Genomic DNA, 27,119 nt, shown 5'->3' with positions numbered 1-27,119 from the left:
CTCTGTGTACAATTCTTGGCTCGGAGTAAATCTTTAGTGATGGTAGTTATCTTAATTACTAGAGAGGCAGTGTGGTAATCATAATAGTAATGGTGATGATGACAGTTATTGTAGGCTTGCTATTTGTCAGTTATTCTTCCGAGTATTTTCTATCAGTGAACTCATTTCATCCTTGCAATAAGCAAGGTAGGTGATGTCATAATCTCTGTTTTGTAGATGATAAAACTCAGGCACAGAGAGGTTAAGTAACTTAACCAAAGTCACCCAGCACATGTGTATGAAAAGAGCATGAACTTGAGAAGCGTGGACTGAGTGGCATGCCCGTGTGTCACCTCCTGATGGTGTGGCTATTGCAAAATACTTAACTCTCTGAGCTGCCTTCTCAACTGTGAAATCGTGCTGTTCCCTGAGACTTCCCTCCCTTGCCCTACCCTTCATAGCTTAGCATGGTGTTTAGGACTCAGTTGCTGATTAATTGATGATACCAGGGAATTCTTATGAGGTTCCAGTGAGCTGTAAATCTCTGGACAAATGGTAGTTGTTATTTTAAATGCCCTGAGGTGCTTATTGTTGGTGTTTAAACACTGTACCTGTTTTTTAGATTTCAGAACCACTTAAGAGAGAGGCACAGGTTAAGAAGGCAAAGATCAAAATATCACCCATTGTTACTGATGAAGGCTTGATTGGAGGATGTGGCTTAGGTGTGGGACAGCATGGGCTTCCTGGTAGAGCTGTCATTAGACAGATGTACCCACATGGTCTTGGGCAGCTTGAGCCCCCAGGGATGACCTCACACAGGATGATGAGGGTGGTGGCAGCGACAGCCCCCCATGGAGCTTCTGGGTGGAGGAATTGGCCACCAGAGTGAGATAAATCACTTCTGCATGAGGGGAAATGCTGGGTGGAGAGGCAGATGGAAGCAAGGAGTTTTGAAGGGAAAATCCTTTTTTGGAGATTAGAAGTGGGGAAGAAGCAGATCAGCCACAATCACTATTTAAAGAAATATCCCCCCGCCCCATTCCTCCAAAACACCCAACAATAATAATAATAATAAAAAAAAAACCCACTGCTACCTCATGGGCCTACCCAGTTTCCCCCAGCACAGCTCATGGCTGTTTCATCCTTCCATTTGCTTATACCCAAAACCTTTGAGTCATCTTTGATTCTGTTTCTTCAAATCCTGTATCTGTCTACCTGCCAGTCTGTAGGCTCGACCCTCAAAGCAGATCCAGAATCCAACTACTTCTGACATCTCCCGACTCCTGTGCTGGGCACAAACACCACAGCTCTTGCCTGGATTACCGTGTATCTGTGTGTGGGGTGGGGGTGGGGGGGTAGAGGGGGTGGAGGAGGTGTCTCCCTACTACTCTCTTAACTTCTACCTTTGTCTTTTCTCAGTTTCTTTTCAATGAGGCAGCCAGTAGATCCTTTTTAAAAGTGAAGTGCTTTAAAACCTGAAAACCATGTCCTTTCTTTGCTGTAAACCCTGCAGTGATTCCCTGTTTTCCCCCAGAGGAACAGACAGGGTCCTCCCAAGGTCCTGTCCGTCTGACCCCATGGCCCTCTAACCCCCTTACCTCCTCTTTCTCCACCCTCAGCCCTGCTCTCTTGGCACAGCCACACACTCCTGCCTCGGGGCTTTGCACCACAGTTCCTTTTGCTCAGATCACCCGCCCCATGTACTGCACAGCGTTCTCCTGCACTTCCTCCTCCTTCTAGAGCAGCCTGCCCTGACGTCCCCATTTACAGCAGCACTCCTGATCTTCCCTTGTCTGCTCTACTTTTTTTTTTTTTTTAAGATTTTATTTATTCATGAGAGACACAGAGAGAAAGGCAGAGACACAGGCAGAGGGAGATGCAGGTTCCCTGTGAGGAGCCCGATGTGGGACTCGATCCCAGGATCACTACCCGAGCCAAAGGCAGACGCTCAACCACTGAGCCACCCAGGTGCCCCATCTGCTCTACTTGTTCCCTGTAGCACACACTACCTCTGATACTGTATCACCCTTCCCTGAATTAGAATGTTGGCTCTCTCAGGAGCCTAGTCTGTTTTGTTGACCGATGCATTTCTAGCCTCTAGGGAAGTGCCTCTAGAGCAAAGAAGGTTCAGAATATGGCCTTGTAACAGCTATTGGAGATTGTGCTGTGTGCACTGGGGTTGGAGCAGGACCAGACACATTTGCTGCCCCAAGTTCATGGGTCTGAGGCCTCCTGGGTGAAATGATGGCGTACCACTTCCATTGCTCTCGCTGTATGCCTGGCACTGTGCCAAGAGCTTCCTCACAACCACCCAGCAAGGCAGCCCCTGTCATTGCCTTTATCTCCGGGTGAGGAAACAGGCAAAGAAAGGAAATGTGGCTGAACCAAGGAGACACACCTGGCTTTAGCCCTAAGTGTCCGCTCCAAGAGCCAGCTCTTAACCACTGCACCAACCCCCCCTCAACCCAAATCACAGTGAGGATCATTGAGCCCAATTTTGATTGAGGCTGTAAAGGAGCTTTGTGCCTAGTTAATGGGAGTGCTCTTTGGCCATGGGGTCCTAGGAAGCCTTCTCTGTGGAAGGGAAATTTTGTCACGTGAGGATGCCTGTTAAATGGATGATTTCCCCCAAATTAACTTGCTTTTTGGGTTAACTAGATTACATCAGGCTTTTGAAAGTAGAGGTACGTGTGTGTTTCTCTGTAGGTCTAAGGTAGATTTTTGATATTAGCAAAAATCAAAATGACTGGGCCTAAGGGTTACTGAGAATTCAAGAGGTGGGTTAATGAGACAACATTTGAATGCAATTTTATCTTTTGAAAAACATTTTCGAGAAGTCCTGTTTATAACCAAGAAGCTTGCTGGTTCATGAAGACTCTTTTCCGTGAAAGTGCGTATGGCGTACTGCAAACAAAGATTGAGTTCCTGTGCATTGCTTTTTCATAACTTATAGAAGCTGTTTTTTTTCTTTAAAAAGGATCCAAGCTCATGTTGCCACACAAACAACAAAATAAACCAGTATGTTCCAAGAACAAACATTTGCTTTTCCCACCCACAAACTTGGAAAGATGCAGGATGGAAGGAGAAGTCGGAAGCAGGGAGGTAATGCCAGACTTTTTGAGCAGCTCCTATTAATTTCAGTAAGTCTGGAAGAAGCCCTTAAGCCTTTTCCTGTTTTGATTAGAACCTCCACCTCAACCCAATTTGTTAGAAAAAGTATGATTGTAGAGATTCCCTGGGCTCTGTGTCCCTTGAGCACCTGGGAGCTCCCAGCCCCTTCATAGGGAAGAGCGCTTCTATCCTGCCTCTTTTTCTGATCTTCCCTTTTGCAGATTAACGGGTGGCAAAGGGGCTCTGTGTCCTGTGTACCTGGTGGCTTCTTAGGGAGCCTCAGAAGGTGCAGAGGCTGTGCACTGCTCCACCTGCCCCCCAGGTGTCTTCCTTTGGGGACACAGTGCCTGGGGTCCATCCTGGCTGCATTCTTGGGTGGACACTGCTGATTTCCTTCTCAGCTCCTGGTCTCCCATCTCCTCCCTGGTGGAAGCCTGCTTCTTCCAGTGTCACTTGTTGTAGGGGTAGCCACGTGACGCCGTTGTAGCAAATGGTTGTGTGTGATCACCATTGGGTAAAGCTCCAGGGAGAGCCCTGTGTGGGGGGATCGAACCTGTTTGCTTGTAGGCTGTGCCCTTCTGCCCCGAGTGTGGCTGCTAATAAGCACAGTAGTTAGCTACTGTGACACTGCGTCTGGGAGTCCAGCACTTCTCTGGGCCCCTTTAGTAAGATAGATAGGATCGTGATCTCCATTGGATGGAAGTGGAAATCGAGGCAGAGGAGGGAGAGTGGACTCTCCTGGGGCACCCCCTCTCCCCAGGGCCTGTGACGGCACCGGGACCCTGATGAGGGAAATGAGGTCCCTCTATGGCTCCTCTCCTTTTTTTTTTTTTTTAAAGATTTATTTATTTATTCAGTCAGAGAGAGTGAGAGAGAGGCAGAGACACAGGCAGAGGGAGAAGCAGGCTCCACGCAGGAGGCCCGATGTGGGACTCGATCCCGGGTCTACAGGATCACACCCCGGGCTGCAGGCGGCGCTAAACCGCTGCGCCACCAGGGCTGCCCTATGGCTCCTCTCCTGAAAGTACAACTCCTGTCCTGAAACATGTGGGCAGGAAGGAGCCTCGAGCAGCTCTGAGTGTCCTGGGCTGCCTGCTTCTGGAGACTTGTCCTTTGAGGCAAACCAACCCCTTACTTGTTTCCATGTTAGCTTTTACAAAATTGGTGACAACTCCAGGTTGTTTGGCTATGTTCTTTTTTTTTCTTTTGGTCTAATCACCTGTCAGGTGAGGATAATAATGGGCACCAACTTATAGGTTGTTTAGAAAAATGCCTGGCCTATACTCATGGTCTGTTCTTACTGTTATTTCATGATCAGCCACATTGGCAGTGACTTCATTTACTGATCTCCTACCCTATACCAACCTCAGTGAAGATGGAGACAGAAATAGCCAGCGAGGGATGGATAGGTTCTAGAGAAATACTCACAAAGGAACGAGCACTGAATAGTAAGACAGACTGCTTTGTCCTTGAACAGCTTTCTGTCTGGAGCACTTTCTCAGATACAGGTTCCTATCTGGTCCCTCCTCCCTGTCAGTTTTGGCAACAGGCTCATCCCTCGGTTAGGGCTATTCCTGACCAGCCTGGGGCTAAGATTTGTGCCTGGGCAGGTTGTCTACGTTGTGCACTTGGCTGGATGCGGAGGCAGTGAGTTGGTGTGGATTCCAGGCCACTAACTAGGCAGAAATAGGGGCTGGGTTGAGAACAGATTTACAGGCATGAATGAGGGTGTGAGAGAATGTCTTAGATGTCCTTTCCATTGTGAAAGCCAGAGAACTGGCTTTGTTCTTTGATGCCTTTGTTTAAAAATCCCACTTTGGAGAGAAGTTAGCCCCAAGGAGAGAGGTGTTTGTCTGTCTTGTTCACTGCTCTAAAATTGTGACCAGCACATTGTAGGTTCTCACTAAATATTTGCTGCCAGAGCAATGAAAGGCTATTGGCCTTCCTTGCTCTGTTCTCATTGAAAATTCTGGTTTTCACATGAAGGGCGGTGTCCGGCACAGGCTGCCAGAGGGTGGCTGTTCGCGGTCCCCTTTACCGGTCTTTCCTGACAGAGGGAAGTACACATTTTTTAGCTACTTTTGCTCTGACTGATACACTTGGCTGCCTAACAAAAAGCCAGAGGAGAACTAAGATTTTTAGCATCATTCAAAATGCTTGCCATTCCTCTTGCTTTGCGAAATCATGAGCTAGTTATTTAGAGTTCACATAAAGGTCAGAACTTGATCTGCAGGAAGGAGGTTCCCCTTGGTTTATGCTAGGGGAACTTTTTCCCCCTTGTGTTTATTTTACCCAAAGGCTTCTGTTTTTCTCCCAAGCTAAAACTCTGGCATTTGTTGTAGAAAGTTCTCAGCTTATGTGTGTTTTTTTTTTTTTTTTTTTTTTTTTAAAGAGCTCATGCTTTGGCTTTGGTTGTGATTCTCCGTGATTTTTCTGCTGCCTAAGAGTTGATTTTTTCTGCTCCTTGAAAGGCCAGCTCTTAAGTAGGAGCCTGAAGTTCACTTTCAGTTTTGGAGGGGATTTAGAAACCAGTTTTCTAAGGCCTTCCAAGTGCCACCCTGCCTCGCAGTTTCCTGGTTTTTAGTTTATATGTGTGGCAGGGTCTCTTAGAATACACTGGGGCCCTCTCCCTAGCCCTCTCCACCCCTCTCTTAGAATACACTGGGCCCCTCTCCCTAGCCCTCTCCACCCGGTTTTGTTTTTAAGGATGTGAGATGAGTCCTCTTTCTTCTTCATGAGTAATTCTTCTGCGGGGAGGGAAGAGAAGGTCCTTGGTCCTGGGGCGTTCCTGCAGCCCCTCCCCTGGGGAACTGGAGGTCTCTCTTCCTGAAGGGCAGGGTTTGTTCAGAAAGTGGAAAGGGTTGGGACTTTGGGGTCAGAGACTGAAGGGGCCGAGTGGGAGGCAGAGACTGGGCTGTGGCCCAGCAAATTTTGGCTGCAGGGTTAGCCCACCATGGATGATGGCTCAGGCGCCTACCCTGGCTTTGCCTGGTCAGGCCAGGCTTGCTCCAGCTCCTTTCTGCTCCTCTGAGATCCTCAGAATGTTTTTCTCCTGAGCAAGGGGTGAAGAATAAACCCCACCATTGAGCCAGCGTAAAGGAGGAGCTGGGGGGTGGCAGGGGTTCTCTCTGGCCCCAGCGCAGCATAGACCTGCCTCTGCCAGCAAGCTTGGTTCTCCAGGCCCTTTGCAGGCTTCCGAGCCCCCTCAGTGTGTGTCCCTCAGGGAGGAGATGTCACTCCCAAGACCCGCTGCCCTCCTCTGCATGCCTCTTGTCTCCTTTCTCCCTCCTTATGGTACCCATCTGCTCTTCTCCATTACGCAGATTTGCATTTCAAGTTCTGCTACAACTGCAAGTCTTTTTCCTGTTTGTAAATTGTGGATCTTCTGCTAGAGTTTAGAACTTTCTAGAGTGAGGGTCTGTCTGTGATGCAGTGACCTGTCTGTATCGTGGATGGCAGATTCCAAAGTGCTTTTCTTGCCTTATCTTACTTAGAAGTGGTGACCATGGCAGACACTTCTGTGGTGCTTACTAGGACACAGGCTCGGTCCTCAGAACGTTCGGAATGCTAATTTACTCTCATCTTGCCCCGATGTGCTGTTATCACCCCTTTTGCAGACAGGAGACAATGGAGGCAGAAATGGGTCAGTGACATTCCTGAGGCTACACATTTGCCAGATGGAGAGCTGGGATTCGAACCCAGGCAGGTGAGCTCCAGAATCCTGGCGTTTAACTGCTCTACCATTCTGATGTTCGTATTTGCAGGGCAGGATTGGGATTTACTGCCCTTATTTCTCAAAACCAAGAAATGCCTTCTCTTAAAAAAATTCAAAAGTAATACTGCAGGAAAAGCTTAAATCATGCGGATGCGGGCAGCCCCGGTGGCGCAGCGGTTTAGCACTGCCTGCAGCCCGGGGTGTGATCCTGGAGACCCGGGATCGAGTCCCATGTTGGGCTCCCTGCATAGGGTCTGCTTCTCCCTGTGTCTCTGCCTCTTCTCTCTCTCTCTCTTTGTGTGTCTCTATGAATAAATAAATTTTAAAAAATCTTAAAAAAAATATCATGGGGATGCATAACAAGCAGAGAATGAGAACCACATCCCACACCCCCTGCACTGCCTGGGCCTCCACTCCCAGTGCTCTGGGACAGACCAGAGTGTTCACAGGGGATGTTCTTGCACACCATCCATTTAGAACCCTTATGCATTTTATACCTTAAGTCTGACAACATAATTACACTAATGGGCCCCCATCATTGTCCTACAGGTGGCGGGATGGAGGTTCAGGTGTGATGTCTACTTTGGGCCACACAATGATGTAGAGGAGGAGTCTGGCTTTGAACCTAGATGCCCTCTCTTACTGTGACCAGCTTCATGGGGAACTAGTTAGGGGCTGGTTTCATAAGGATAGCCCTGCTGTATTGTTGCCAGATGGTCTTCAACACAGTTGGGGATAACTTCCAGGGTCATCATTGAAAGGGGAATGGGCTTCAGGCAAAGGCTGAATAATGTAAATCTTCAGTTTCCGTTTAGAAAATCCGAAACTTGTGGTGGGTATATAGAAAATAAGGAAGTAGAAAGATTGTCTTTTCCTTTCCTTCTCAGTTCTGTCTCTCTCTTCCAGAGAGAGAAGGGATTAGGAGGCCTCCTGGAAAGGAGTCCCAGAGAGTCCTTTCCTGTGATAAAACCAGCCCCTTCCCCTCCCCCAGGGCAATTACGGAGTCTTGGCCTGGAACCGTCCTCACCAGCCTGGAGGAGACACCATTCTGCAAACAATGGGGGGAAGGAAAGGAAGGCAATGCGTTTGCCAATGGTGCCGATGACTTCCTCAAATGCGAGGCTCGGGCTGTACTCAGAAAATCCCCGCTTGCAGGTCCCCTGGTAGGATGTGCCCAGAGCATTTGCTTTCACTCTCTGCATCCTATTGTCCAGGACAGAAAATTTCAGACTGTGCGGATGGGCCCTCTGACTGTGAATTCATGTGGAAATTTGAAAGCGGAGGAAGCCTTCTAGGGAGCCTCTCTCTTTTTTCTGGATCTCACTGGTCAGGAAACAGTAATTATCTAAACCACAGGAAAAAGAAACCTGAACAAGCTGAGAAAAATAGAAGTCCCACAAAGCATGCATTAATATTTTTCTCAGAGGAGAGTCTTTTTCACGTTTTTCAAGACTGGGCCAGTAAGTGTGGCTATGCTGGCTTCCTATCCCGCAGCAGAGAAGCAGGAAATTGGAGGGAATAGAGGCCCACTGCATAAGAATGGGCTGCCGGGGTAGAGATCAGAAAAGCTGGAAAAAGAAGCAGCGGGTGTTTAAACACCTCAGTGGCCCCAGGGAGCCTTGGGTCCCTGGCTTCTAATGAGAGTGCAGAAGGCCCCTGTCTCAACAGGCCTGGGAAGTGTCACTTCAGCCCAGTATCTAGGGGCTGCTAATAATATGACTGGGCATCCTCAAAGGACTTGGAGGATGATGAAGGTAATAGTATTAAACTCAGTACAGTTGACTCCTGTACAAGGCTGGGGCTAGGGGCACTGACCCTTCACCCCCCCTTAAATTTATTTATTTATTTATTTATTTTAAAAAAGGATTTTATTTATTTATTCATAAGAGACAGAGAGAGAGAGAGAGAGGCAGAGACACAGGCAGAGGGAGAAGCAGGCTCCCTGCAAGGAGCCTGATGTGGGACTCGATCCTCAGACCTCGGGATCACACTCTGAACCAACGGCAGCCTCTCAACCACTGAGCCATCCAGGCGTCCCATTCCTCCTCTTTTAATTGAAAATATGCCTAGAAAGGGAACTACTAATAGCTTCCCATTGACCGGAAGCCTTACCGATAACGTAAACAGTTGATCAAGACATTTTTTGTATGTTATCTCTATATTTTAGCCAGTATTCTTACAATAAAGTAAGCTAGAGAAAAGAAAATGTTACTCAGAAAATCACAGGGGAGAGAAGCTACATTTACAGTACTGTACTGTATTGAAAAACACAAAATAAACCAAAACCCTGCATGTAAGTGGACTCGTGCAGCTGAAACCTGTGTTGTTCAAGAGTCACCTATACTCAGTTTAAGAAGACAAGACAGTGTGATAGATATTGATTTCCAGCATTTATTTCTCATGTGGGGAGGCCGCACTAGATTGGTTGGTTATTGATTGAATAAGTTGGTCTGTCCCAGGCAGCAAGAGCACTGAATAAACATTGATTAGCTAGCTGGAACAGGTGCAGAGGCATTCCGGTTGGTGAAAATGGGTGGCACAGATCCTGTCGGGGGATGGGATGGGATGGGGAATTTGCGCTTTAGTGGTGGAGAGAACCGTGTCACTAGTGTTGAGGTGGCAGGAGAGCCCAGAGCCAGGAAGAGCGATGCCTCGAGGCTGATGCTGCCCCTTCCTTGCCTTATCGAGGGGTGTCAGCTGGCTCCCTCCTTCCTACTCTGCACCTGGCTAATGTATAAAATGATGACTGTGAAAGTTCTACCCAGTGGAGGTCTCCCAGGACAATTAAGTGAGCAAAGCCATGGAAACTGCCCTTGCACACAGCCTGGCAGATCCTGGTAGCTGCTCTTCGTTTTATTTTCCTTCATATTCCAAATCTGCCCCTGGGGAAATTCCAGGACCAGTTCAAAGAGGGAGTGATCTTTGAACCCAATAGGTCAAGTCACCCTAGTAGGTAGCGGAATGCCCTAGGCCTGATGATGGTGGGAAAACCAGCCAAGATCACCATGCATGATGCCAGGTGGAAACACATCTCAGGTGGAGCATAGATTCTTGATCGAAAGTCAGTGCTGTGGAAGAAATGCTGTTTAGTTGAAATCATGAATAGAAATTATTCCTTGGGTCATCCATCCCCAGATGCAATGCCTGAAGCGGTATTTGCCTATCGCATTGGGGAATACCTTCACTTCTCAGTAAACCTCCCTGAGCTCCTGCATGATTGAAGAAGGTACCATCCATCTGCGGCTGAGCATCAGATCAAAAATCATATCTAGGGGCTCCGTGGAATGGAAAGTCTGTGTCGTGAAATGTTCTATCACGGCGAGGGTGGTGAGAAATGGTACATGGGAGTTGGGACTCCCTCACCAGCAGGTCAGGTTTCCCAACTCAGGCTCATCCCTCATGGGTACAATAGCAGTACTACTTAATTCATTTTCTTTTTCTTCTTCCCTTCCTTTAGCAGGCAGACTTTGATTCACTCAAGTAATATGTTTATATAGTGGGACCTCCACATAGGCTTTTTTTTTTTTTTTTTTTTTGGGTGCTACTGCTGGTGATCTGATTTTAAATGGGAATATGTCATTGCTAAGAGTTTCTCTGTATTATTCTCTGGAAAGTTTCTTAATGTATACTTCATTATTTCCCCCCTGGCAATTTATCAGCAGCAGCAAATCTCGTTTATTGTTGTTTGGAAGAGCAGACTATTTTTATATTTTTCAATTAAAAGCAGCTCTGGCAGTTTCAACTGCAGAGGGAAATTTGATGAGCTAGTGTCCTATGATAGCTGTTCTGAATGTCATATGGTTGTGCTAATTGCTATCAAGGTGTATTATTACCTGTTTTCTGAGGGATGGGGGAACTTGGTTTTCCTGGGATTGCATAATTATTTGTTCACTAGGACAACAGAGATGTTAAAAGAAGAGTTGGAGAATATGCTGTTCACCTTGCTTCCCGTGCAGGGAAGCTTCTATATAGTTCTGAACAGATGTACTAGGTCATAGTAATAAGGACTAGAACACCATTAAGTTCTTTCTACAAAAACAATGTGAAAAATACCAGTGGGGGTGGTAACATGTTTATCACTGGGGTGCATTTTTAAACAATATTTTTTAAATTAAAAAAATTAAAAAGAAAGATTTTATTTATTTATTTGAGAGAGAGAGAGAGTGAATGAGAGTGAGAGAAAGAGCATGAGCTTTGGGAGGGGCAGAGGGAGAAGGAGAAGCAGACTCCCCCTCCAGGCAGGGAGCCGGATGTGATGCAGTGTGGGGCTCCATCCAAGGACCCCAGCATTATGACCTGAGCCAAAGACAGATGCTTAACTGACTGAGCCACCCAGGCGCACCTGGGGTGTTTTTAAAAAACAATCCTAACAACTACCTTAATAGAACACTAGATTGTATCCATTTGCAGGTGAGGAAGTAAATGCGCAGAGAGAATTGACAGTTTTCACCTAGAACCTTGTTTAATTCAGCAGCCAATGGTCTTCTGTTTTGCTTGACTTTTTCTGATCTGGTGTTCTAAATGTGGTGTTGTAGGGCTGCTGGTGTGTGAGATGGTAGTAGACACAACTTGGTTGATTATTATAATAGTCATTGTTTTAATATATATGAGGAAAAAAACCCCATAGAGTGATGAACCTCCTGGTTTCTTGAATTGCATCACATAGGGTGAAGCTAGATTCATTTTCATAAAATATGTAAAGAAAATAGATAGATAGATAGATAGATAGATAGATAGATAGATAGATAGATAAAAATGTGGGTGGTTTGTGACTATGGCAAACATGATGATGGTGGTACCTGAATGAAGTAATTTCAGTGATGCATCTGTTTGCAGACACCAGACTTTTGTTCATGTGGTGCTGATAATCAGAGGGTTCTTACAGGGGTGGGGGGAGTCTTCTTGCTTGTACCTCTTGCCCATGAATTCTGTTTGGTCCCCCTGGAGTCACACACAGGGAACCTGCATGCATCTTGCTCATTCTCTTTGGTCTTTTCTTCTCCAGGTTAAATGTTTGGTCTTTTTTTCTCCAGGTTAAATGTTTCTAGTCATCTCAACCATTTTGATTTGGTCTTTTCTTCTCTAGGTTAAATGTTTCTAGTCATCTCAACTATTCCCTGTGTGCCTTGCTCAGTCCTGCCCTAGTCATTTCTTATTGACAGTGTATCTTCTAAGATGGGCATCCCACACGAGGTCCAGTTTTCTCCCAGGAGCTCTGGCAATGCTGCTTCTGTAAGGGTGAACTTCTTTAGCAGATACTCTAGGGCCATATGACCTCCTCTCCGTTGCCCCCACTTCTCAATATCTTTCTTATAAACCATTTACCGTGGTCTGTCCTCCCTCCCTCCCTCCCTCCCTTCCTTCCCCTTCCTTCCCCTTCCTTCCTTCTTTCCTTCCTCCTCCTCCTCCTCCTCTTTTTTTTTTTTTTAAAGAGATTTTATTTATTTGAGAGAGAGCGAGAGAATAAGTAGGAGGGGTTACAGAGGGAGAGGGAGAAGCAGGCTCCCCACTGAGCAGGGAGCCTGTCATGGGGCTGGATCCCAGGACCCCCAGGATCATGAGTTGAAAGCAGATGCTTAGCTGAGCCACCCAGTTGACCCTCACCTCGGTTTTCTAATCTGTAATACGGAAAGATAACATGTATGTAAAGTGCTTAACACAGTGTTTCCTATGCACAGACTATTGTCGCTACTGTCAAGTCACTTCTTTGCTGTTCACGGGTCATATTCTCTGGTTATGGCTTTTTTTTTTTTTTTTTTTTTTTTGGTTATGGCTTTTTCAATGTGAACTAGTCAAATGTGATTTGAAAATTTACAGATTTAGGACTTTTGGCTTCATAGTGAAAGGACCCCTTCCTGATTCCCTTTATCAGTTTTTCCTTTCAAATAATAATAATAATAATAATAAAAAGGGGATGTTTTATGTCTTCTCACTTTCAAGTTCAGTTTCTCTCTTCTCCTTTTTGGGGGAGGGCGGTGATGATTAAAGTTATTATTTAAAAACCTTATGCACATGTGATATAAAATAAATCTCTGTAGCTGAAGTGTCTCACAGGATTTCCTTGCGATTTTAGTTGACCCATTCATTTTAGAAGTCTTTAGGATATTATAGTTAAGACAGCTCACAGCATTTTATTTTACACAAAATCATACTTAAACAGCATATTCTTTTTAAACCATAGAGCAGAACATTTTCTAAATTTTAAAAACTGAGGAAAAAGGTGTTTAAAGCACTTTGCATTTGAGAACTTTAAGTATCTTCATATGTTCTGTGTTCTCAGTTTATTTTTGCAGCAGTAATGATCTCAGCTGTCTTTAGTGTTAGCATGTTGGAACACTGGACCAATTTGTGCAGTGTATTTAGAGTCTTTTATTCAATAAGAATCATGTATGTCACGCCTGGATTTGTAACTGCCCAGCATGGGCCCAAATTAATATACAGTATTTAGATTCTAGGCAACAATGCATTGTATTTGAATGCATTGATTTTGGCTAAGGTATGTAATTTTTCGAAGCCTTAGTCTCCTCGTTTATCATGTGGACTAAGTAGACCCTTTCTTCCTGTAACTCACAATGTGTTAGCAAAGGAAACGTGAAGAGAACCATCGTACCAATGCAGTTTGGGAGAAACTGTATTCAGTGTGAAGGTGACCTCCCTGGAGACTTGGAACCTTAGTCCTTAGGTCAGGGCCTTAAAGTTTTTTTTGATCTTCTTGTTTGTTTGATGTTCTCTAAAGTACAGCATGGTATATAGAGTGTAGGTATTTTTGAGAATACTAAAGCGCTTGCTGGAATAGCTGATGAGAATATGGAATTTCGACCAAATTAGGCCTACGAGTCAGTGCTCTCAACACAGAAGAATCTCCCTTTCTGTATATATTTTATGCAGAGTTTTGCACTTTAAGCAAAAAAGTGAAAGTGCAGTGAGGGGAACTCTGATTACTATGAGACTGGATTTACTCTGCCAACAGGGGAGCTGGTGAGAGTGTATCAGATGAGGTGTTAGCTTAAGGTGGAGAACAAAAAGAACACTGGAGACTTACTGACTCTCCAAGATTCTCTGGTCCTTGTTTACAACTAGCAGCTGTTTTAAGCCTTTACTGGGATACTTGAATGTTTTGATATATGATGATGTCCTTTACCTGCTTTGAAGCCCTTGCTGACTGCTGCTTTCTGTACATTTTATGTTGGCATCCAAATCCTGTACTGTGGCTCCTTTTCCAGCCTCATTCCTTGGCACACAGGCCAAGTTCTACTTACTATTTTCTAGCCTGCTTATTATTTCCTCTGTGAATGCCAGGTGTTGGGGCCTTCTGCTTAGAATGTTCTTACTAGCTATGTCTACGAAAATCCTAGTCATCTGGTTAGTTCATGAAATCTCTTATGGTCTTTCCTCAATCCGAAACAGGCATGTTTTTTCTCTTCTTAGGACTGCTCTATGGGAAGAACATGGTGGCTTGACCTAGATTCAAATTCCCATCCATGTGTTTCCTTCAGGAATGATCTTGGGTGGGTCAGCTGATGTTCTTAGAGCCTTAAAACCCCTAACTTCCACAAGACAAGATAGTTGGAGCACCTAACCCAGAGCCTGGCCTTAGTTTCTCTCCAAGCATTGGTGTCTTACCTCTTCTTTCCCTAGTGGATTTTACATTTGTTCTTGTGTTATTTTTGTTGTATCATGCTTGAGTAAATTATAATCTTATGGAAGAAGATAATGTCTTTTCTTTGTTTCTCCAGTGGTGCCTCGTACAATGCATTTATAAAAATGGATGCTTTGCTGAGCTCCATAGATTCAAGTTGGCCTGGAGTTATTCTGGTTAGGGGGATGGTGTTGGAGAGCTCTTAGGTTCAAAGGGCCTACTTCCCCTTTTTCATCTTTGTATTTCTGTCTTCTCTTCATCTTTTAGCTTCCATTTTTACTTCCTTTAGTACTGAGAAAGCACCAAGCTCACTTCAAAGAGTTCACTTCAAAGCCCCCTTGGCCGAGAATTGCTCACCACTGAAGCCTATAGGAGTTGGCGTCAATGGAAGACCTTGTGTCAGTTGCATTTAAGAGTTTTTTGGGACTTCTATTTTTATAATCCCTTTAAAGGGGAAAAGGGGGAGGGTTACAGAAACATCTGCTTCTTAAAAAAAAAAAAAATCAAACATAAGCCAGTGTGATTCCAAAAAAAGTTAAGATATCTTAAAAAAAAAAAAAAAAGAAAGTGATTTTCTCATTGGTGGAAATGAGTAAGTCTTTTTTCTTAGAAAAAAAATTACTTTTGCTGTTTTGTCCTAGTTACAAGGGCTTTGGATGGAAATATAACTTTATTTATATGCAACATTTTCCAAGATGGCTAGTGGGGTTGCAGGTTACACAGCAGAAAACAGGGGTTGGGCCTAGTGAGACCTCACAGCTCTCTTTTGAGCTGTGCGTGTGGGCTGAAGGAGAGGAGGGAGATTACAGACCAGTGATGTCCCATGATGGACACTTTGATGCTCTTGTTTGTTGACTTTTTGAGGCTTAGAGTGACTGACTCTTTCAGGAATGAGAAGTGGAACCCTCCTAGTTTCTATGGTAGTCCCCAAAAATATTTACTGCAGGCCTACTATGTGTTTCAGCACCTTGCCAGATCTCCCTGACAGCCTTACTGAGCATGCTCCTGACCCAACCCAACAGCCTGACTCAACATGCTCGTGAGCCAACCCAACAGCATTACTGAGCATGCTCCTGAGTCAAGAAGATCTTCATGATCTGACTTTTGCCACCTGCCCAATTACACCCACCCTGGTCCAGCCTATGCCTTTGTGCAAAATCTTTCCAGCCTGCTCCCAAACTCTTATGTCTTGTTGCCTTGATGAAGCCTTACTTTCCTGGTTTAGGGGTTAATCCTTTATGGAGCATTCCCCCAATTTCCCCTCAGCTGGTTGCTTTGTTCTCCAATATGATCTTGTGAACATCAATTAAAACACTTATTTTATTCTTCAGTAATTATCTATTCTCTCCTTGCAAATTGCAAGCCCTTTGAGGGCTCAGTGAATGGCATAAACAAGAGCTGTAGGAATTGAAACTAGGTTGAGGTTAGGTTTTCAGGGGAGGGATCTGACTCAGATCTGTGAAGATGGATACGGTTTATATGCAAAATGGAAGATGATGGGCTTAGACAGTTCAGACTATGAGGAGATGGGGGTGGAAAAATATCTTGTAGCCTGACTGAGACAGGCTTCAAATGGCAATGATAGGATTAAAGTGGAATTTTTAGGAAGATCTGTCTCGGTAATCGTGAGCAGGATGGATTTAAGTGTTAGTAAGAGGAGCAAGGAAGGCCAGGTAGGAGAATACTGTTGAAGTCTGGGAATGAGGTGACAAGGGTGTGGATCTGGGATCACTGAACTATATTTTGTCACCTGTTTCTGTGTAGCCAGAGAGCTCAGAAACTATGCTGTGACATGTGGAAATTATATGAGATTTGAATGTCCATGAATAAGGTTTTGTTGGAACACAGCCATGCTTATTCATTTACATATTGTCTGTGGCTGCTTTGACTTGGTCGTGTCACCCAGAAATTGCAACAGAGACTGTGCAGCCTGCAAAGGCAAAAGTCTTTACTACCTGGCCCTTTACAGAGTAACTTTGCTGAACCCAGTGTGAACCAACCAGGGTGAGTGAGATGTGAATGGGAAGGAAGGGACAGGCAGGGCCAAGGGTTAGTTTAGGGGAAGAAGCAATGTAGGAGAGTCTTTCCAAGATGTTGCTCTTCCCTTCTTCTGTGTAACTCTATGTCTTGAGGGTGGTGCTCTAGATGTGGGCATCCTTAGGGCAGGCCAGTGTAGAAGGGGAAAAATGATTTTGCTTTCATGATGGGGGACCCTGGGCTTATCTTTTTTTTTTTTTAATTTTATTTTAGAGATTGATATATTTAGGAGAGAGAGTGCGCGCATGTGTGCGTCTAAGCAGTAGGGAGGGGGCGATGGAGAGAGAGAATCTGAAGCAGACATGCCACTGAGTGTGGAGCCTGACGTAGGGCTTGAACCCACGACCCAGGGCTTGATCCCATGACCCAGGAGATCATGACCTGAGCTGAAATCATGAGTCAGATGCCTAACTGACTAAGCTGCTTAGTGCCCCAGTCTTAGAGCTGGACTAGCTGGTGGCTCCAAGTCCAGTGTGGGCTCCTCATGCCCTGACCACGGACAGCTTGCCAGCTGCTGAGGGGCAGGACAAGACGGGAGTGAGCCCAAGAGCCCATACCTAACTGAGTGAGGGCCTTGGAAGTGGTGGGAGGGCAGCTTCTGCAGAGGGCAGGAATAGTGGACAGGCCATCAGGGAGGCCGCTTTCTACCCCTTGCAGCTTCCCAAGGGTATGTTTGTGTGTGACCTGGGCAGTTGGAGCTCTTTGTGGCTGATGCTGACGCTTCTTTTCCCTGCCTTTGGGGATGAGAGAGGAAGCTGATGACTCTCTTTAGCCCCAGTGAGGAGTAGGCTGAGAGGCCAACTTCCCTGCTGTCCCGTGCCTGCACAAGGGTAAGTGTCACCCAAAGGCCTCTTGGAGTATAAACAGATACAAAGAAGGAGAATGGGATGGAAAGGGTGGTCCACCGGAAAACAAAACAGCCTGAAGCACGGCCCCAGTAAGGGAAAAGGCATGACTCTTACCAGACTTAGGAATGCCGGATGGGCTCTTAGGCGCCATGAGTCAGACAGAACTTGCCCATCTGTCCAGGATTGAGCCTGGGGACCGACTGTCTCTTACCACTTCCAGAAAAATGTTTGCCACCAGAGGAGACTTCAGGGAGGGTCAGGTCTAAGCCTCTTGTTTTACAGGTGAGAAACCCAAGGCCCCAGATGGATTGATTTACCAAAGCTGGTTGGCCTTTTGGGTTTACTGCTAAACAATTCCTAACTTTTTTGAATGTGTGCCATATGCCAGGCTCTGTGCCAGGGGCTTTAGAGGCAAGTTTCGCCTTCTTGCAACCTTGGGAAGTAGCTGTTGTCCCTGTTTTACTGATGGGGAAGGTGAGGCTTGGAAAGGTTGATTTGCCCATGACCCCAAAATGGGAAATGGCAAGCAGGCCCTCATCAGCCTCACTCCAGGGCCTGTGTTCTTCAGCAATAGGTGCATGTACAGCCGTTCTGAGTGGCTTCCTAGCTTCTGTTTCCACAACGACCAATCCATTGTCTGTTTCAGTTCATTCACTAAATGTATATTGAGTGCTTGCGAGATGTCCAGAGGATGCCGGGTTAAGCAGGACAGGAGGGACGCCATCTTGGTTTTGGCCAAGCCAAAGGGAAGGCCAAAGCCAGTGGGGGGTGGGGGAGGGGAGATAGGAAATGGTTGTTCCGTAGTATCCCCCTCCCCACCCTCTTAGTCTCAGCTCCAACATCCCCTCATCTGTGAAGCTGCCCCTGACCCCTCAGGCAGGTTGATTTCTCCCAGGTTTGGGCTCCCATGCTGTCCCATGCTTTTGTAGCATTCACAGTGTACAATGTCTTCCTTGGATTCTCAGGAAGACAATTTATCTTTGTATTCCAGTTCGTGAGTGCAGTGCTTGGCATATTGGGGTGCTTAGTGTGTTGAGTGAATGAATGAATGAATGAATGAGTGCAAGCTTGGTTGTCGGTGGTTCTCCAACTTTATTTTGCAAAAGGATCACGTGAGGCACTTGTTAAAGATTTAAACACCATAGTCCTACCCTTGGTGATTTCTTCTAGGTGTGCGATAGGACCCTAGACTCTGGAGTTCCCTGAAGCACCCAGGTGTTTCTGATGCGGGTGGTCTACAAGCTACACTTGGAGCCACACTGGCACAGGTGCCAAGCTTTCTGGATTAAAGACAGGAACCAAACATTAAAAATAGCGCTCCATTCATTTGCTTGTGCTGGGACGCCAAGTGCCCCCTCCTACTGGTGACAGGTCCGGATGTGGGCCAGTTCTCAGCCCAGGGAAAATGAACAGTGTCTTCTCCGTGGTGTCCAGAACAGTCTGAGTCAGTGGAATGTGCCGGCCAGTCAGGCAGAAGGGAACTTCTACTTCTTTTTTAAACCTTGGTGGGAACTGGGTTGGCCAGGCAAACCGGGGACAGAGGAAGCTCGATGGGGGTTTGGGGTTGGCTGACATCGGAGGGCTGGTTGTACTTTGGGTGGCCGCCGACGGCCATTGCTATATATGCCCCTTTCCTCTTGAAATAGTCACTTCTCCGGCTGGGTTGTGTGTTGGTTGGCCGCCACAAATGCATGGCTGTTGTTCAAGGAGGCCTCCCAGGATATTAAAAAGAGAGAACTAGGCCGGGCTTGGGCCAGGGCTTCTCAGGAAGACAAGAGAGCTGGCGTTGCCCCTGTCACACCTCTGACTCATTGTAGGATTCAGAGGGAGTGGTTTGGGGCCTTGGGATGGCTTTTCCATCTGTAGGATGAGGTGGGGGCTGAAGGCGCAGAGTAATAAAGCTTATTTCTTCTCCTGAAAGGGTGTTTTTGCGGCCAGGATTGAACACAGGGCTCTGTTGTTGGTCTCGTGCTATTGATGAAGGCTCAGGAAGCTTGAATTTTGGTGTTAACTCTTTTAGGGTACATGAGGCGAGTAGTGCCGAGTCTTTCAGTTTTGTGCCGATGGCAGCCTCTAGGATATCAGCTCTAGGAGGCAGGAGGCGGGGATGTGCTCTTCTTTTCTTCACCTCTGGGTTCCCACTGCTTAGAAATGGGCCTGGCACTCAGTAAACCTCCATAAAGATTTATAGAGGTGATAGCTGCAAACACTTAGTGCCTACCTACTAAGCATCATGGGTTTGCTGTTTTATTTATCTATTTAAAAAAATTTTTTTTTGGGGGGGTTTGCTGTTTTAGAAGGGGGACATGACGAGCAGGACATTTTTGAAGGAAGAAGCTAAACCGTTACCTTTGGTTTCAACATTTTACCTATTTTCCTTACATGAGGGAATATCAGAGGTGAAGTAAGTGGTAAAAATCATTATGGTAGAGTGAATCATGCTGAGGATTCAGGGGACTGGGGTTCAAGTTCTGAGGTGTTACCCCTGGGTGTGTTGCTTATTAACCTCTCCCAGGCTCAGTTTTCTCATCTGTAAAAGAGCTGAATAATACCCACCCAGGCCACTTCTCAAGGATTCATGTGAGGCTCACGCAAGACCGTGTGTCCGAATGTGCTGTACATGCAGGGGTTGCCAAAGTGATCATCATGCATGTAAACAAGAAGGGTGGTAGCCTCCAAGTGAGGTGACTTCTGAGGTTTACCCCCTCGTGGAGCAGTTAGAAAGGAATCCAACCTCAGTGGTGAGCTCTCAACTCTTCCAGGACAGGTCACCCCTCCCCCCACCTCCTCCACCCCTGCCCATATCCACAAGTATTTTAGTATTAAAAAAACACCCCCTATGTTATTGTGAAACCCTTAAATTAGTGAATCCCAAGCTCGCTGAGTTAGGCTTCCTGGGGAAACCACATGGTCATGTGCAAATGTCTGGCACTGGGCTTCATCTTTCCACTAGCATTTACCACCACCTGACATGGTGGTGAACGCTTACTGTTTATTTGTGTATGGCCTGTCTCCCCAAGAGGATGTGAGGTACATGAGGGCAGGGCTTTGTCTTTTCACCGTGGAAATCCCAGCACCTGGGGTGATTGCTTGCACATAGTGGATGCCCAGTAAGTATTTGTGGAATGAGTGAATGAATCCTTATATTCAGTGGATGTGAACTTCTTTGACCTTGGTCTTGGCCAGTGTTTCTCAAAAGAGTGGTCCTAGGACCTTGGGGGTTCCTGAGACCCTTCCAGGGGGTCTGCATGGTCAAAACTATTGTCATAACAATATTAGACTGTTATTTGTCTTTTCATTTTTATTCTCCCATGAGTACAAATCCCAGTGAGCCAGTATTGTCCAAGTAAGCAATGCATGATGGTGCAAAGCCATGCAGAGGGTAATAAGAGCCAAAGTGCAATGGATGGAAAGGCCTATGGCTTTTCATGTTATAGGACATGAAAAATCACTGACACAGTTTCAGATTCTCCAATGTAGCCCACTTTTCATAAAACTACCTACCATTTGTCAAGTTTTAGTGTAGTATCAAAGAAAGATATACACAATTACTGAAAATTCTATGAAAATACTCCCTTTTCCAACTACATGTTTGTGTGAAGCCAGATATCTTCCTATACTGCAGGGCCCCCAAACCATCTTATAAGAGAGTGAATGCAGAAGCACATATGAGAATGTAGCTGTCTCTTATTCAGCCAGACATTAAAGAGATTGGCAAAAATCTGAAATGACGCCACTCCTCTCACTAATTATTTTCCATATTGGCAGATATTTTCCATGAAGCACTATTTTGTTAAACAAATAATGGATGTATTATGAACAAAAGCTCTTTGGGGTCCTCAGTAATTTTCAAGACTGTAAGGGGTCTTGAGACCATATGGTTTAGGAGGAAGTGATTTAGGCGGAGCCGCGTAGACTCTGGCAGGGACTGTGTCAACCTTATAGCTCACACCAGGATTCCTTTCTAGGCAGGTGATTGGTGTTTATGGAGCATCCCTAGGTCTGGAGGTGCCTGTCTGAAGTCATGTTTGCCTTCCAGCTACATGGCTTTAGGCTCATTGCTGTCTCTGTGGTCCTTTCTTTTCTCATTTCTTAAAAACTGGGCCTGGGACCTGGGGCCGAGGAGGTAAGACAATGTGTTGGGTCTCTTGCTGCTCTGAAATATTTGTGTTTAATTCCTGGAACCTTCTCCACGTGTTAGCTCTATTCACCCTTCTGAAAGACATGGGTGAGAAGTGACCCAGTGGCAGGTTCCAGGGAAGTGGTGAGGCTAGAAGCTGGCCAAAGTCAGCATTGTAGGTGGCGGAAACTATTTCATCTTACGGATGGCGAGCTGGGGTTCTCTGGGACCCAGGCATGTAACGTTGGTGGAGGTTCAGTGACCTTGATTCTGGGTCCCAGGCTATCTCCAGCTTCTAGCCTGGGGCTGCTTTTCCTCACTTTACAGATGGCACTGATCTCACATGGGGTCTTTTCTGGGATTTATTGAGCAACTGAGGACAATAGCCTGGGGCCACCTGTCCTTCCCGACCGGCCAGTGATCTGCAGGAAGATGCTTTGTATGTGTGTTTATTTTAATTGCTCCTGTATAACTTCCTGCTGCTCTCCTCAGTGCAACCGTGCTTAAAAAAAAAAAAAAAAAAAAAAAGACTCTTGTATTTCCCCACATTGAGCCTTGAACTACATCGAAATCTGTTTTTTTCCAATCTGAAAATATTTCTGTGTCATTGTGCCCCTGGAGAACTGTGCACCTTGATAGAAAATGGGCAAAAGTTGGATATGAAGAAAGAAATGAGCCAGTGCCTACAAAGCACTGAGCAATTTGTTGCCTCCACAGCAACAACAGTAATAAAAATAAAGTAGTGCATTATGACTGCGATCTGTGCTGTTTCTCTTTAGCAATTTTGATAATTGATTTGTACATCACATTGTACCGGTTTATTTTGCCACAAAACTGCAATGAGTTCTTCCAGTATGCCAGGCCAAGTGACGGATTTCACGTCCTGTGATGAATGTGGTTAGACATGCATATCACATGAGTTCCCCGGGGTGCCCGGGGGGCTCAGTTGGTTAAGCATCTGCCTTCTGCTCAGATCATAATCCCAGGGTCTTGGGATCAAGCCCCGTGTTGGGCTCCCTGCTCAGTGGGCAGCCTGCTTCTCTCCCCCCTCCCCCCTTGTGCTATCTTGATCACTCTTTCTGTCTCTCAAATAAATAAATAAAATCTTAAAAAAAAAAACAAACAAACAGCACCCATGAGTTCCCCAACACTGGTCTGTAGAATGATGCAGAGCTTATGAAGTTTCCAGTCGTCCATGTTAAAAATAAAAAAATAAGGATACCCCCTGAGATTCTCACGGCAATAATTCAGTTCACAGGATCATCCTTTGATCGGAATACATCCTTCCTATATTTTTATGGGGGGAGGTATTTCCTTTTGTGAAACAGAGTGACAATAGGTGATAAGTACCCTTTATTTGGTAAAGTAAAAAGTTGCAACTCTTGGGTTGGCCTTAACGTTTTGGGTGTGTGATGTTTGAAACTGCATTGGTCGCGAAGTTCAAAATCCTGGTAGATGAGACTGTAAAATGTCAGAGTGAGAGGGGCCTGAGCAATCAGTCAAGGTCTGTGATTCATTTTATAGGTGAGGACCGGGGACTCAGAGGAAGCATGTGAGTTGCCCAGGGTCACACACTTGCAAATCTGAGGCGAGTCAGGGCTAAAACCCAAAGAAGATGGTGATGAGCTCTGGTTTTGAGTCAAGCACACCTATATTCCAATTCTGCCTCTGCCACTTAGAAGCTGATCTCTTATCTATGAAATTGGGGTACCTACCCAGAGAGTCAACATGAACACTTAATGAGATGGTTTAGTTTGGGAGAGATTTTGGCTCAAGGGTAAAGGAAACCCTCTTCTCTTGGCCTCCTGCTGCCTCATTAGTAAGTCCTTATGGTAGGTCAGTGAGTGACATCGGTCAGAAGGGCTGTATTTTTAGCAAGGTCCCTGCATTTCCTACTTAGGATTCTAAGTAACACCAGCTGTCACTTGGCTTCTCAGTCCTCTCTTGGTGATCTTTCTCTTCAACTGTTGAATGATTTCAAAGATCTGTTTTGGGCCGCTTTGCTTCCAGTCGCAGGCATGGGTTCTAGGGTGATGGGATGTAAAGGGTCCGCCAGGGTTCAATGCTATGCACACAGCTCGGGCACTTCCCTTTTGTGTGTGTGGGGGGGGACCTGCCTCTCTCTTGGAGTCCCGAGGTGATTGGCAAGCATTTTCTTTCTCATCTGGGGCTTGGAGAGTCAGCCTTTTAACAGAGATACCACAGAGTAGCAAGCATGCAGAAACTCTCATGATGTGTTAGATTTAAAGACCGAAGAACATCCCATGCTTCCTCTTGAAGCCTTATAATAACTGACATAAATTATCTGTGGGAATGGAATGGCCCTGGCCTGAGCTGAGCAGTACCATGCTCTCCTAGCGACAGTTTAGTGACTCCATATGTTCACAGATGCAGGAAGCATGGTGACTTGGCAAGTGGCCCCCAATGTCGCTGGCTTGCTGCCATAGGCTTCTCCTAGAGACTTGGGCAGAGTGATGTATGAAGAATGCCCACCCTTGTTCTTGGCCCCCGGCAGGCCCTCCGTAGGTGGCGGTCATCACCCCTGGGATTCCTGGTGTTCCTAGTTCTGAAATCTCTCTCTACACGTTATCTGAGTGTCTTCTTAAATCTCTTGTGTCCTGCGAGATGGATGAATTAGATGCCCGTTATCGGCCCATCTGTGCACAAGGGCAGGAATCACATGTGGCTTCTAATGCTTGTTGTGCTTGGCTTGGGGCGGGCTTAGCAAATGCAGTTTCCATCCTGGCATGTCCTATTAAGAAAATTTATGTTGTATTGACTTCAGCCAAGTCAGCTGACGTGCCTTGCTTTAGGAACTCTGTGTAGGTTTGTCGTCTGTTATTTATTCAGGTAACACACTGTATCTCTTTATGTTAAAGATGGACCATTTGTCATCCCTGGTTGGTGTGTTGGATAGTCAGGATCTGTCTGCTGTGTTTGAGAACCACTTTGAACTTTTTAATTTTGGCTTTTATTCATACCTGAATGTCCTAGGAGACATTTTTCAGTTGTAAAAGGAAGCTATACACCAGGTGGAAATTATGGCAAGTCTAGGAACATATTTTAAAATAAATGTTGCCTATAGTCAAGTATCTGAGGAGACTACTGTTAATGATTCCAAGTGTGTTTTTTCAGTATTGTTTTAAATACATTAAGAAGATTTAGTTGATGTGTGTGAATTAGTAAATGGAGATGATGCATTTAATTCAAAGGGCTGTTGTGAGGGTTTAATGAGGGAACGAATGTGAAATGCTTAGCATGGTTCTGGTACTGGTTGGTGTTCAGGGAATGAAAGGAATTCTTTTTTTTTTTTCTTTCTTTTTTTTTTAAATTTTTATTTATTTATAATAGTCACAGAGAGAGAGAGAGAGGCAGAGACACAGGCGGAGGGAGAAGCAGGCTCCATGCACCGGGAGCCTGATATGGGATTTGATCCCGGGTCTCCAGGATCGCGCCCTGGGCCAAAGGCAGGCGCCGAACCGCTGCGCCACCCAGGGATCCCGAATGAAAGGAATTCTTATGGAGGGTATAGAGCAGAGGGGACCCCAGGCCTAGCCCTGTCACATCCTAGGTCTAGGGCCCTGTACTACTTAATGTATTAGCCATTGAGGGATAGTGCATTTGTTTCCCCCTCTGTAGAATGGGGCTAATTATAGTACATCCCTAGGTATAGTTATATCTATGTCTGTATCTATACATCTATATCTGTTTTTGTATCTGTATCTATATCTCATCTATATCTGTGGGATCCTTGGAGCACTACTGCTTTATAGCCAGCTCACATAAATACTGGCTCTTATTATTCAAGAGAAATGTGGGAAAACACATTTTTAAACACAGCAGGTGCTCAGTCCCCCCACCCCCCCACTCCCTAGTCTTAGTGGGTCAAGGAAACTCATTAATTTACAGCTTGTTGAGTGGCCCAGTTAATTTACAGCCTGTTGGATGGCCCAGTATCAGGTGGGAGCAGCTCTTAAGGGCTGCCACAGCAGACACTGCCTTTGTATTCCATGTGACGGGTGGCACTTGCCACCTGGTTTGTCTTCAGCTAATGAACAATTGCCCGGAGAACCTGGATCTTCCCCTTCTTCCTCACACACATTTTTCTCTCCTACCACCCCTTGGTCCCCAAGCTTCAGGGAGAAAGGAAGGAGGTCTCTCTTTCTTAGACCATAGGCCAACACTGGCTTCCTCTCCTGAAGTTCCTATTGCCTGATCAGATACTGGCCGCATGGCTTCCATTTCTGCCTTGTGCCCTCAAGTTACTCTTAAGGAAGAGGCTTTGGTGTCCTGTCCCAGACCAGAGCCAAACACAGCAGCCTCCTTCAGAGATAGGTCCATGCACCAGGGCAGCCTAGTGTGCCAGCAGTGTCCTCACAGACCACGGAGTGGATGCACTCTGACACCCAGACTCCCACCCGGACTTCCCATCTGGTTCCATCAGGTGCCTCCACCCTGGAGCTGTCGCCTCTGCCTGCCTTGGCTCTGCTTTGTTGTGGGCATGTGGCCAGTGCTTTGTAATTTTGAATCATTTGAGCCAAGTCTTCATCCTGCTGGTGTATTCTCCTCATGACTTCCAGCCTGATGGGAAACATGCTCAGCCCACCCCACTCTAGAGGGTGCATCTGGGGTGAGGGTGAAGTGCTTCCCAAACCAAAGGCTGTTTATCAGACTACAGCCCAGAGATTGACACTAAGTGATACACAGGGCCATTTACCTGTTTGCCTTCAAGAGTTTCTTCAGTTTGCAATTAAGCAAAGTCCTCTTTGGTAAAAGGAGAGAGGGTACAGGCTGCAGTGGACCAGTCCGGTGGGACTGGAGAAAAATACCTGGGTGCCCCAGGCTAGTTATCTGGTGTTGGGCAATTTGCTTTCTATATTTGGACATCAACTTCCTGATTGTAAAATGGAGATAAGAGCATCCCTTAGCTCATTGGAGTATCATTAGAATTACTTACATGTTGGAAAATGTTTCCTGGCATATAAGAGTTCAGTAGAAGAGCTACTGTTGTGTTATATCATTATTGTTATTATAAATTTGCATTTTTTATTACTTCCTCTCAAGGAGGTAAGTGTATGTGTGTTTAGAAGGTTAGGCTCTAGAATAGAACTGTGTACAGTCCTTAGGGCAGGATGGGTCATATTTATTTATTGGCGTGTGATGGATGAGGGGCATGTTATAGACCAGCTGCTCTCACCACACCTCTCTTCTTAAAGGCGGGTCTCCACTGGTCTCCCCTGAGTGAAAAACATGTAGGTGTTTATGTGACTCTTTTCCCTTTCTGCTCCCGATTCGACCTTTTGTTGCAGGTGATTGAAAACTTTCTCAAAGATACCTGCTTCCTTAGGATTGCTGTCAGGGCCTGTGTAAGTGAGACAGCCGGAGGAAGCCAGCTCTGAGAGCTCCCACTCTTTGCTCAGGGTTTACTTCAGTCAGAGGATGGCGTGCCTTCCGCCAACCATAAGAAAGATGGAAACTTGTTTTCTGGGGCCCCAGGTAGGAGGGGTCTGCTGACGATCCCAGTGGGGCCTGAGGCATTGCTGGTTCTCGGGGCAGCGTTGAGTCTCCCCTGTGAAGCTTGTAGATTGTAGGCTTTGGCATCATCCCCTGTTGTTCCTGGACTCACCCAGGGGCTGTTCAGAAATGCAGGTGCTTCTGGCCCCTGCTGTG

General features: G+C 45.9%; 1 protein-coding gene across 2 annotated transcripts in view; it reads left to right on the top strand.

Annotated features, from left to right (window-relative positions):
- Nucleotides 1-27,119, top strand: part of PTPRJ (protein tyrosine phosphatase receptor type J) — a 137,155-nt gene that overhangs the window by 36,166 nt on the left and 73,870 nt on the right. The window contains exons 1-2 of one of the 2 annotated variants that reach the window (XM_041773463.1): nucleotides 3,033-3,081; nucleotides 6,708-6,796. The exons of the other annotated variant lie outside the window; for it this stretch is intronic. Coding sequence (XP_041629397.1) covers nucleotides 3,048-3,081; nucleotides 6,708-6,796 — 123 coding nt within the window. The 5' untranslated portion in view covers nucleotides 3,033-3,047. Of the gene's footprint in view, nucleotides 1-3,032; nucleotides 3,082-6,707; nucleotides 6,797-27,119 lie in introns of those variants that run through there. 2 annotated transcript variants of the gene reach the window in all.

Source organism: Vulpes lagopus, chromosome 11, assembly GCF_018345385.1.
Source record: "Vulpes lagopus strain Blue_001 chromosome 11, ASM1834538v1, whole genome shotgun sequence".
NCBI classification, from domain to species: domain Eukaryota; kingdom Metazoa; phylum Chordata; class Mammalia; order Carnivora; family Canidae; genus Vulpes; species Vulpes lagopus.
This window is presented reverse-complemented; position numbering and strand designations above follow the sequence as displayed.